Source organism: Chrysochloris asiatica, unplaced genomic scaffold (genome assembly GCF_000296735.1).
Source record: "Chrysochloris asiatica unplaced genomic scaffold, ChrAsi1.0 scaffold00110, whole genome shotgun sequence".
NCBI lineage: Eukaryota > Metazoa > Chordata > Mammalia > Afrosoricida > Chrysochloridae > Chrysochloris > Chrysochloris asiatica.
In genome coordinates, this window is record NW_006408628.1 from 8,767,164 (window position 1) to 8,779,836 (window position 12,673).

The 12,673-nt window shown below is 45.3% G+C and overlaps 1 protein-coding gene across 1 annotated transcript in view; it reads left to right on the forward strand.

Annotated features, from left to right (window-relative positions):
- STK36 (serine/threonine kinase 36) overlaps nucleotides 1–12,673 on the forward strand; it is a 42,680-nt gene that overhangs the window by 26,097 nt on the left and 3,910 nt on the right. Inside the window, 7 exon segments of the mRNA XM_006867867.1 lie at nucleotides 1,073–1,147; nucleotides 1,584–1,755; nucleotides 1,953–2,100; nucleotides 2,359–2,506; nucleotides 3,165–3,911; nucleotides 4,930–5,075; nucleotides 6,063–6,081. Of these exon segments, the coding sequence (XP_006867929.1) occupies nucleotides 1,073–1,147; nucleotides 1,584–1,755; nucleotides 1,953–2,100; nucleotides 2,359–2,506; nucleotides 3,165–3,911; nucleotides 4,930–5,075; nucleotides 6,063–6,081 (1,455 nt within the window).

Sequence of the window (12,673 nt, forward strand, 5' to 3'; positions counted from 1 at the left end):
ACACACATACACATACACACACATACACATACACACATACACACATACACACACATACACATACACACACATACACACACACATACACACATACACACATACACACACATACACACATATACACACACATACACACACATACACACACATACACATACACACATACACATACACACACATACACACACATACACACACACATACACACACATACACATAAACACACACACACACAGTGGTCCCCCAAGTCTCTTTGATTCTTCCTGTTTTTTCTTAAAACCATTCCCTCCCTGGCATCATCACTGACCTGAACCTTGGCACTTGCTCACTAAGGGGGAGGTAGGCTTTCTCCTTTCCAGTTCATTCTTTTCACCAATGCCACCGGAGTGAGCGCACTAAAAAGCAAATCTGGTCATTTGTTCAACCAGTAGTATTGGACACGTTAATATGTATTGAGTGCCAGGCACTCTACTAGGCTCCGAGGATACAGCAGTAAATAAAAGAGAAAAAGTATCACATCCATGTGGCGCATGTGCTAGATGTGTGTAAGTCCTCAGTGGCTTCCAGATGCTTCTGTGATAAAGTCCAAACTCTCTGTAGTCTGCCACCTCAAGCTTACCTCCTGGGCTCTAAAATCCTGTTCTACCAAAAGAGTGACTATGTTCAGAAGTTCAGTTCAATTTTTCATATCCATCTGCCTTTACAGAGGCTATGACATCTACTTAGAATGTTCTCCTTCCTATCTCCACCTTTCTTGTCTGCCTTTAAACTTTTCTTCCATCAGTTTCTCACCTTCCAGAGGCAGAGTTACGCAGTCTTAACTGTGCCCCCCTGACAGTGTAGCAAGTCTCTTCCTAAAGGATATATGCTTCTGTGTCTGTTTACCATACCAGTCTGTGTGTGGCTTTAGGGCAGAGCTATTCACTGAATGAATAGGCAGGAGTCAAGATTCCTAAGTCCTGAGCCAAGACCAAGGGTGAGGTCTTTCTCCCTGATTCTGAGCTGGCTGCCCAGGCCTTTGAAGCTGCCTCATCTTGCTCAGAGTTACATCCTTCCTGTCCGTCTCTAACAGGTCCGACTGACCCCACCAGGCGGCTGTGGGTTCTATGATGGCCTCCTCATCCTGCTGCTACAGCTCCTTACTCAGGTTAAGTCCACCCTGGGATGGATGGGAAGGAAGGAGAGAGGAAATGGGCATTTGGGGGCGCCACTGGACAATGGGAATGAAGATGCAGCTTCACGTGTCCTCTCAAACCTACTGTGATAGGATGGGCCCACCTGCTCTCAGTGTGGACCCTTGGGATTCGGTGGGATGAGAAGCTGTCAGACATGCACGTGGGTTGAGAGGTCAAGGGATAAAAGTATCGTTGTTGTTGTTAAGTGCCATCGAGTCGGTTCCGACCCATAGCGACCCTGTACAGGGTTTCCGAGGGTGTAAAAGTATCATAAGAAAGGAAAATAAGGCAACTGGGAAAGCCTAGGTGGGAAAACACAAGGAATTATTTCTGGGACCCTCTTCTTGTAGGTTAGGGACAGGAATGAAGATTGACATTTTGACTCCTCTCTTCTTATTTCGTCTCCAGCAGGGGAAGACCAGTCTGATAAGGGACGTGGCTAGTTCGGAAATGTGGACCGTTTTGTGGCACCGCTTCTCCATGGCCTTGAGGGTACCTGAGGCGGTATCTCTGCAGGAAGAGGAGCTGTCGCTCTCAAGTTCAAGTCCAAAGCCAGACTGGACGCTGATCTCACCCCAAGGTAGCTTTCTAACAGCATGGCCTCCCTGGTGGGGGCCAGTGTACGGATGCCTCAGCAGGTGTAGAAGTGGCTTAGTCTGGGGAGAGGATGTGGAGTGTATACTGGCAGTGCTCAGGGGTGCAGAAGGGAGCCATGGGGCACCAAGAGCACCTGGGCCCATGTCTGTTCCACTGGCTCTCCATCCTCTGTGTTTCCAGGCATGGCAGCTTTGTTGAGCCTGGCTGTGGTCACCTTCACCCAGGAGCCCCAGTTATGCCTGAGCCACCTGTCCCAGCGTGGAAGTGTCCTTATGGCCACCTTGCAGCACCTGCTTTCCCCAGGCTTCCTCCATCAGCTGGGCCAGGCGTGAGTTTGAGCTGGAGGAAGGTGGATGGAATGTCCCGAGAATCAAACGCTGGGGGTGGGGCGGGGAAGGCAGGAGAGAAGGAGCTGGCAGTTGGAACTGTGAGGCAAGAAATGGGGTCAGGATTAGTCTGGAGACCTGAATTGCTGAGATTGGGCAAGGGGAGCTGGAGAAGGGAATTTGAGACGAGGGAGATAAGAATTAGAAATGATTCACAAGAGTGCGAGACCAAGTATATCTTTTCATGTTCTGCTCCTCAGGCCTCATGGGTCTGAGCTGCTTCCTGCGGTGGTGCTCTCTGTCTGCCAGCTCCTCTGTTTCCCCTTTGCCCTGGATGTGGACGCTGACCTCCTTGTAGGTATCTTGGCTGACCTCAGGGACTCAGAAGTTGCAGTGCATCTGCTACAGGTACTTGGGAAGCTTTCCATGCATGAAAAGGAGGGAGGCCCGGCCTGTGTACTTTCATTCACCCCCTGACATCCAGGGCTCTCCTTGGCTCCCTGGAAGGTTGGAGCATCTGACTTGCTCTAGGAGCTGGAGTGGGAAAAGTATTCAGACCTGAACAGAGTCCTGTGGTCAGAGCTGGGGCTGGTGCCTCGTTCCCCCATCAGCCCCTTACCTGTATTCTGTTGAGATCAGTGGGCAGGATACCCTAGTCTAGTCTAGGACAGGACCAGGCCGTGCTTCATTCTGTTGGACATACGGTTGCTGTGAGTTGAAAGCAACTTGATGACACCTAACAACAGAGTACTGGAGAACCAGCTCTGTGACCAGAAATCACATCTCTGCCAATTCCTGGCACTAAGCAGTAGGTTTAGGGAGACAAAGAGACTGAGTCCTCACAGAGCAAGGGATGAGCTTGGAAAGACCCTGCTCTTGGGGCCCCAGCTTGTTTCTCGTTTGGATACTAGGGCGAAAGCAGGCCAGGTCTTCCAGCTCACTGTGATATTTCTCACCACAGCTTGACTTTTCTTCTCTTGCAGCTTTTGGACTCCTTCTGGCTACTGAGCTACTGTGTATTATGTCTCTCCCTTAATTCCTTTTTCCTGCATCCCCATCTCCCCAGGTTTGCTGCCACCATCTTTTGTTGCCACAAGTTGAGCTGCCCATGAGCCTGCTCACACGCCTGGCCCTCACAGATTCGACCTCTCTCAGCCAGTTTGTGAATACAGTGACTGCCTCCCCAGGTCCCATCATTTCGTTCTTCTCAGATGCTCTTCTGGGTGACCAGCCACTGCTGACCTCTGACCTTCTCTCCCTGTTGGCTCATGCTGCCCGGGTACTGTCTCCCAACCCCTTGTCTTTTATCCAGGAGCTCCTGGCTGGCTCTGATGAATCCTATCGACCCCTGCGCAGCCTCCTGGGCCACCCAGACAATTCCGTGCGGGCCCGCATTTATGGGCTCTTAGGACACTTGCTCCAACACAGTGTGGCCCTGCGTGGGGCACTGCAGAGCCAGGCTGGACTACTCAACCTTCTCCTGCTAGGACTTGGAGACAAAGACCCCGTTGTGCGGCGCAGTGCCAGCTTTGCTGTGGGCAATGCAGCTTACCAGGCTGGTCCCTTGGGGTCTGCCCTGGCAGCTGCTGTGCCCAGCATGACCCAGCTGCTTGGAGATCCTCAGGCTGGTATCCGGCGCAATGCTGCATCAGCTCTGGGCAACTTGGGGCCTGAGGGCCTGGGAGAGGAACTGTTACAGTGCCAAGTACCCCAGCGGCTCCTAGAGATGGCGTGTGGAGACCCTCAGCCAAACGTGAAGGAGGCTGCCCTCATTGCCCTCCGGAGCCTTCGGCAGGAGCCCTGCCTTCATCAGGTATACCCCAGCGGACACAGAACCCGTGGTGATCGGACCCTGGATGTCCCAGAATTTCTCGCGGTGGTTTTTAAGGAATTGTGATATCTAGAAACCCAAGCTTTATTCCTGTTAGGGGTTTTCCATTTATCATCTCCTGTCCTGGAAAAGGGAAGCACCGTGGAAGAAAACTTCCTTGGGTTGGGAAATGCCTGGGACCTCAAAGATCGCTGTTTATCTATTCTAGAGGCTGTGCGGGAGGGAGGTTGGGGAAGACTAGGAAATGCTAAGGTGTAGAGTGGCTTCATTCTGAGGGTCAGGAAGGTGAAGACTATTTCAGCACTTACTGTGTGAACAGCACCGTGCTAAACATTTTACCTTATTATCTGACTTACTAATAGCTTATTACCTTCGTTTTGAGGAAACTAAGGCATGAGGAATTTACTAACTTTGCCAAGTTCCACAGCTAGTATCAGGAATCTGAGTACAGAGCCCATACTTGTAACTACTTCTCAATTCTAGCTCTTCTGCTCAATTTTTAGTATTTAAATAGCCTAGTGGAAATCACACATTCACTTATGATAAGATTAAAACCCCAAAATATACTAGCTCAATGTAGTAGCATTGGGTGGTCTATGCGGACTAGAACTTTTGGTGGGGGATGGTGATAGTATGGGAATTTCTGGCAATGGGGAGGTAGGTAATGAAAGGGGTCTTTGGTGGTCATGAGGTTGGGGCCCACTGGTCTGGATCCAAGACTGGGAATCAGACCTCTTGTCCTACTCTTACTGCTGCACTCATTCCCTCCGCCTGGGAACAAGCGTATGGGTCCCTCAGTGCCTTGGTTTCATGGTTTAACTAAAGAGAATAAAAGTAGATCTCTTCGAGCACAGAGTCCATCGTGAGTCCCCGAGACCTTTTCTTTTTCCTTGCTTTCCTGGAATTGGAGATGCTGGGCTGATTGGCATTTCTCTGCACCTTGGAAACTGCTGTCGCTGAGCCTCATGTCCATTTTTGTCATCTGTTCTCTGTTCCACAGGTGTTGGTGTCTCTGGGTGCCAGTGAGAAATTAGCCTTGCTCTCTCTGGGGAATCAGTTGCTACCGCACAATGGCAGCAGTCCCCGGCCTACCTCTGCCAAACACTGCAGGAAACTCATTCACCTCCTGAGGCCAACCCACCACACGTGAGTCCAGATTCCTGGGGTCCAAGCCTCCAACCTTCCTTGCCCTACTATTGCCAACTCTAACTTTTCCTACTACACAAGTTGCCAACTCAACGGAGAATGAGAAACTTTAAGAGATTTTATGCGTAAAGCTCTTGCCCCAGATTCAAGATGATCTCAACTGGGAAACTTCACTGCTTTTGGCACCAACGAAGATCCCTTCCTTCTCTACATCCAGGGATCTTTTCAGCCAATAATGTGCCTTTAACTGCAGGAACTTGCCTCTTGGACCTCAGGGAAATACCTTCTACCTGAGCCGTCTCATCCTTCCTGGAGCTCCTATAATCCTTCCAGCAAGCTCTTGCTGTGGGTGCACTGGTCCCCAGACAGTGATGAAGACAAAACCTGTTTCAGCTCTAGGCTACTGGGCTCCATACCATCAGTCCCTGTTGTTGAGGGGTCCTCAGCCTTTAGCCCACGTTCCATCCATGGGTGGGGTTGAGAAGTAGATCTTGTTATTTTTAAGTTCTGTTTATAAACTCTTTTAATAAAAGATGTGCCTCACCCTATTTGGACTGTCAAGAGTAAGGGGTTAGGAGGCTCAGCCTTTCTGTGTCCTTTTTTTTTTTTAAGCTTTTATTGTGAATTGAGTGATCATTTACATGGGAGAACATCAGTTTTGCACTCACCCAATTGTATTTTGTTTCGTTGCAATGATTACACTCCATTCCATGCACCATTGGTTAACAGTATTTGCCTCTATTCCCTCTTTTTTTTTTGATGTACACAAAAACACTTAGGAATATTTCATCGTTTAAACAACCAAAGGGCACATTTTGCAAGCCAGCCTCCTGTCCACTAGCACATAGCCTTACTCTTTCCATGACTCTAGAGTCCTCATCTGATCTGTCTCTCCATGCCATCATCTCTGCCTCCCTCTCTGGTGTCGCTGCTTCTCTGGTAAGGATCCCACGTTCTGCTTGTGCTCTTCTCTCCTGATGGTCCTAGGTTCTTCTCTTCCTGGAATGTGAGATTTACTACTCACCCCTTTATGTTACAAAACTTCTACCTTTACAGTTGTGACAATCACAGTTAGTCATGATAACAATTATTACTCTGTTAACTTTTGGAAGGTGTTTGAAGCAGTGATGTTCATCAAGCCCCATATATGAGGTTCTGGTTTGGGAGTGTGTATCTTTTCCTACCTACCAGCATTCTTCCACCCCAGATTAGCTACATGTGGTCATCTACTTCCAAGCTAAAGCCAGTGGAACTGAAATAAGAAAGCATAAGATTATACAGGTAAATTGGGTGGCGTTGAGATCTCTGGCTTAGTCACTATTTTAAAGTTTAGTAGGGTTTCAGTGTATATGGAATCCCACTGCTATAGAAGGATAAGTTGTGCAACTTACCCAGAAAGGATATCTGAAAGACCTGTTAGTTGGAATTTTAATACAGCTGGTAAGCTTAATTAACATATTGGAAAGCTTAAACCTTATCTAACATAGTAGTTGTCTTGGGACAAGCTTCCCAAGGTCCTCTAATTTCTCAGCCCATAAAATGGGGAGATTCTTTTTTGTCCTTTCCTAAACTCCCAAGTGTTTTAGAACTGAAAGATGAATTTTTGTTATGTGCCGTGGAGTTTGTTCTAACTCATAGCGACCCTGTATAGGGTTTCCGAGGCTGTAAATCTTTATGGGAGCAGAAAACCTCATCTTTCTCCTGCGGAACAGCTGGTAGTTTCGAACTGCTGATCTTGCGGTTTGCAGCCTGATTTGTAATCACTATGCTACCAGAGCTCCTTATTGAAAGATGAGTAAGATGCCCTTATTTCTGTGTTGTTAAGTGCCATCAAGTTGGTTCTGACCTGTATTGACCCTCTACAGGGTTTCTAAGGAGCAGCTGGTGAGCTTTAACCACCAACCTTGTGGTTCAAACTGACTGCAGTCTAGTGCATTAACCCACAACGCCACACCAGGACTCCATTTTCTATAGGGAATTTTATTTAGTCCTCATCTTCATTGCCCACTCTCTGTTTTTGGTGGTAGCAATGGTGTGCTATGGAATTGGTTCCAATTCATAGCAACCCTGTATAGGGTTTGCAAGGCTGTCAATCTTTATGGGAGCAGAAAGCCTCATTTTTCACCATGGAGTGAATGGTAGATCCAAACTACTAACTGGGAGTTTTAGCAGCCCAGCTCATAATCCATTATACTACCAGGCTCCTTAGCTTATTTCTAGGAGTCACCATAATTTCCTCCTAATCAGATTATTTCAGTTCGATTCAACATGCACCTGTATTTATTAGGTGTTTTCTATGTGCCATGGACTGTTCCACGTATTGGTGATAAAGCAGTAAACAAAATTAGGGAACAATCTGTCAGAGTTTTCATTCTATGAGAGAGACAGTGAACTTATTAAAATAAGTGAATTTCTTTGTATATAGGTAGGATAAGTACTGGACTGAATTTCAAGGTTGGCGTTTCAAGCCTACCAACTCATCTGTGGGAGAAAGATGAGGCTTTCTGTTCCTACAAAGATTTGAAAGCCTCAGAAACCCTACACAGGGTTGCTGTGAGTCGGAACTGACTCAACGGCACTTACTAACAATAGTTGGCAATTCAAACCCACCAGCCATTTTTGGAAACCCTGTATGGTGTTTCTATGAGTAAAAACCAATCCCATGACGTTGGAGAGAAACAAAGAGAATGCAAAATGCTGAGTTGGATGGTCTCACTGAGCAGCTGCCATTTGACTGAAAACTTGAAGGAAATGAGGAAGAAAGCAGTACAACAAACATTTGAGGGAAAGGTCAAGGCAGAGACAAGGATCACTTCAAAGGTCCTGAGAAGGAAGCACCCCATGTGGTTGAGGAGCAAGGAGAGTGGTCAGTGGTGGGAGCAAATGAAAGGGGGAGAGTAGCAGGAAATGAAGACAGGAAGATAATGGTTGCCAGATGTGTAGGCTCTGCTAAAGACGGCTCTATATTGAAAGGAGTAGAAATCTGTTGGCCATCACCTGTCTGTCGGTTTGTTGTTCTGTGGTGGTTTGCATGTTGCTGTAATGCTGGAAGCTACGCCACCAGTAATTTTAAATACCACCAGGGTAAACCCATGGTGGAGTCCTGGTGTGACGCTGTGGGTTAATGCACCAGACTGCAAAGCTGTTTGAACTGCAAGGTTGGCAGTTCAAGCTCACCAGCTGCTCCTCAGAAAACCTATACAGGTCGCTCTGGGTCGGAATTGACTCGATAGCACTTAACAACAATAAACCCATGGTGGACAAATTGCAGCTGAGTTTCCAGACTTAGAAAAAGCAGAGGCAGACTACTTCTGAATGTTTAGCCACTGAAAACTGTAATAATAGCAATAGAACACTATCAGTACAGTAACATTGAATATTGAAACATGAATAGCACCAAAGTATTGTCAGATATAGTGCTGGAAGATGAACCCTTAAGGTTATAAGACACTCAAAATGTAATTGAGGAAGAGCTGCTTCCTCAAAGTAGAATTGACTGTGGTGATGTGAATGAACTTTCCTTTGCTGATGAGGCACAACTCAAAATGAGAAACAGCTGTAAACATTAATAATTAGAACATGGAATGTAAAAAAGTATGAATCTAGGAAAATTGGAGGTTGTCAAAAATGAAATGGAATGCATAAACATTGATATTCTAGGCATTTGTGAGCTGAAATGGACTGGTATTGGCCATTTTGACTCTGATAATCATATGGCTTGCTCTACCAGGAATGACAAATGGAGGAGAAGGGCATCACAGTCATCCCCAGATAGAACATTTCAAAATCTATGTTGAAGTAGAATGCTACCTGTGATAGGATAGTATCTATACACTTATAAGGGAGACCAGTTAATACCACTATTCAAATGTATACATCAACCACTAACACCAGTGATGATGAAACTGAAGAATCCTATCAATTTCTTCCATCTGAAATTGATCAAACATGCAATAAAGATGTATTGATAATTTCTGGTGATTGGAGTGCAAAGGCTGGAAACAGAGGAAGGATCAATACTTGGAAAATAAGAACAGTGATAGAAATGATGCTGGAGATAAATAGAGTACAGGTAAACATCTTTCTGGTATTCTCTGTTTTCAGTGAAGATCCTTCTGACATCAGCAATGATATCCTTCATTCCAGGCCCTTGTCTGAATTGTCTTTGTCAGGAAAGACAATATGAAGAGGAATGGTGTTACATCCATCATCAAAAAAACAAAAACAAAAACAAAAAAACCATTTCAAGATCTGTCTTGAAGTACAACATTGTCTGTGATAGGCTAATATCCATACACTACAAGGAAAACAAAGACCAACGCACCAGATATTGATGGAATACAAATTGAAATATTCAACAAACTGATGAGGCACTAGAGGTATTCATCTATGCCAAAAAAATTTGGAAGACAAGTACCTGGACAACTGACTGGAAAAGATCATATCTGTGCCCATTCCAAAGAGAAGTTACCCAACGGAATGAGGAAATCTGTTTTGGAAGAAGTACAGCCAGAATACTCCTTGGAAACCACGACAGCTGGACTTCATCTCTCATACTTTGGACATATTGTCAGAATGTGTCAGTTCCTGAAGATGGATATCATGTTTGGTTAAATGGAGAGTGTTGAAAAGAGGAAGACCTCCAAGGAGATAGATTGATGCAGTGACTGCAGCAGTGGTCTCAAGGGAAGTAAGGATTGCGAGATTGTCACTATGAGTTGGTACCAACTCGATGGCACCTCACAACAATAGTTGTTGGAAATTTCCAAACATACACAGATGTAGAGAGATTAGTTCAGTGAACCCCAATCACTTCAACAGCTACCAAATCTGTTTTTTAAAAAAACTTGGGTCTTTTTTAACAAATCTCAGGCAATGTATAATGTGACCCATAAGTAGTGTGTCATCTTTCTCTTAACAGATCAGACTTTTTTTTAAATAAAACATATTCACAACACTGTAGCACACTTGACAAAAATGAACAATAATTGCTTAACATTAAGTGTGCACTCTAACTTCAATATCCCTTGTCTTATTGGTGGTGTGCTATGGAATTGGCCCCAACTCATAGCGACCCTGTACAGGGTTTCTGAGGTTGTAAATCTTTATGGGAGCAGAAAGCCTCATCTTTCTCCCAAGGAACTGCTGGTAGTTTCAAACTGCTGTCCGTGAGATTAGCAGCCTGACTTATAACCACTATGCTACCAGAGCTCCTTGTCTTATTAGTTTGTTTAAATGCTCTTCTAAACAAAAGCCACTCGTCCTTGCATGTAGTTGACATGCTCTTAAGACTCTTTTTACATAAAATTGTTTCCACTAATTTTTAGTGCTATTTTATTTGTTGAAGACACTGGGCCTTTGACTAGTAGAATTTCCCACATTGGATTTGACTGGTTATATATTGCGAGGTCATTTATTCTGTTTCAGTATCCTTCATATTTCCTTTAAACTGGTCATTGACTCTATTAAGATGATGGCAGTAGAAGTAGGTCTGTTGAAACTTCCTTTGCTCAGATCTCCAGTGTTTATTCCCCAATTGGGATTATAGCATTCAGTCAGTCTACCAAATGACTTTTGATTCTACTATGTGTAAAGACCTGTATGGATTTAGGCAAATACAGTGTATTTTAGTGGATTTCCCCCCCTGAAAATCAGGGAAATTATTGATTTTTTCCTAAGTAATTCATCAGTTACTAGTTTGAAATGACCTGCTTATCTAGTACGCAAACTATTTGATATAAAGAAATTAAATTTACATTCAAACTTTTTAGGCTCTGGTAGCGTAGTGGTTACGAATCGGGCGGCTATCCTCAAGGTCGGCAGTTCGAAACTACCAGCTGTTCCGCGGGAGAAAGATGAGGCTTTCTGCTCCTGTAAAGATTTGCAGCCTCGGAAACCCTGTGCAGGGTCACTATGAGTCAGAACCGACGCCAGGGTACTTAACAACAACAACATTGGGTAACTGGGGTCCTGGTGTGGCACTGTTGATTGCAAGGTTGGTTTGAACCACAAAATCGGCGGTTTAAGTTCACCAACTGCTCAGCTCCTTAGAAACCCTATACAGAGTCTCTGTGGGTCAGAACTGACTCAAAGGCACTTAACAACAGCATTGGGTAACTAAGGACACAGTGGATTACACACTGGGCTGCTAACTACAAGATCAACAGTTCGAATCCACCAGTCGCTCTGCGTGAGAAAGATGAGGCTTTCTGCTCCCATAAAGATTTGCAGCCTTGGAAACCCTATACAGACAGGGTTGCTCTGAGTGGGAACCAACTCAAGGGCGCACCACCACCACCACCACCTACTGGGTAAACAACAAAAGGATGTATAAAAAGGAAATATGGCCCCATAATCTAAGGAGCTCTGGTAGCATAGTGGTTGCAAGTCAGGTTGCTAACCTCATAGGTCAGCAGTTCGAAACTACCAGAGGTTCCGCCGTAGAAAGATGAGGCTTTCTGCTTCTCTAAAGATTTATAGCCTCGGAACCAACTCCACGGCACATAAACACCACAATCTAAAGAGTACATAGTCTAAAAGTTTCACATAATTTTACAGTTACCAATGAGTGTGATACTTTTTCTACACATTATGCAAATTGCAGAGAATGTGCTAAGGACAGCTCAGGATGTGGCTGTATCCCATTATTGTCGAAGTTACCTCTCTTCACTTGGTTAAGGTGGGTTTTCAGGGTTTCAATTGATGTTGTTAAGCCGGGGAGTTGGTTCTGACTCATAGCCACTCAGTATAGGGTTTTCGAGGAATGACTGGTGAGTTTGAACCACCAACCTTGTAGTTCAAACTGTCTTTGCAGTCCTGGGCTTATCCCACAGCACCACACCAGAAGTCCTCTATTGATATAGTAGTGTATTGTTTGTCTTTTTTTTTTTTTTTTAAGCACAATTTCATACGTACAGAGTTCTGAGAAAGTGCTGGAGCCGTGGAATTTGGAGTGAAAGGTGAGTAATGTCTGGAATTCAGAGAATGTCTGAAGTCTTGAGGCTTTTTGTTTGTGTTTGCTTTTGTGTGCAGCCCTCCCAGGGCACTCTACTTCTCTGCTGGGTTTAATAACCTGATGCAGTGGTCACACACAACTCACAGACAATATTAACAATTATAGTGTTTATTAGGAGCGTGAGCAGGGTACAATTCAGGATCAGAAACAAGTCAGGATCCAGCTGTTTTCCATCAGGAATGTCTCTTCTCAGCTGTATTGCAGGCATGTGTTCCTCTTGTTTTCAGTCTCTCAGTCACAAGGCCAAGACTCTGCCCGGCTCAGGCAAGTGTTACCAACCTCCTGTAGCACAGTCAGTAAATGCCTTGAGGGCACCTTCTGCAAGACTGCCTCTTGCTGGAAGACATCAACTTTACTCAGTCAGTGGGCCTGTTAGCCTGCTGCTCTGTCTCGCTTTGCCACTGACTCTGCTGTTGTTACTTTTCTGGGCAGGGATCTCTTCTTATAGTGTTAGGGTCCGAGACCACCACCCAATAAGGAGACCAAGAGACAAAGATAATGCAAAAGCAGGCGGGCTTTATTCAAGCTAGCATGCTAGGGTCGAGTGGCGGCTGGCAGTGTAGTGTTCAGCAGTGTTACAGCA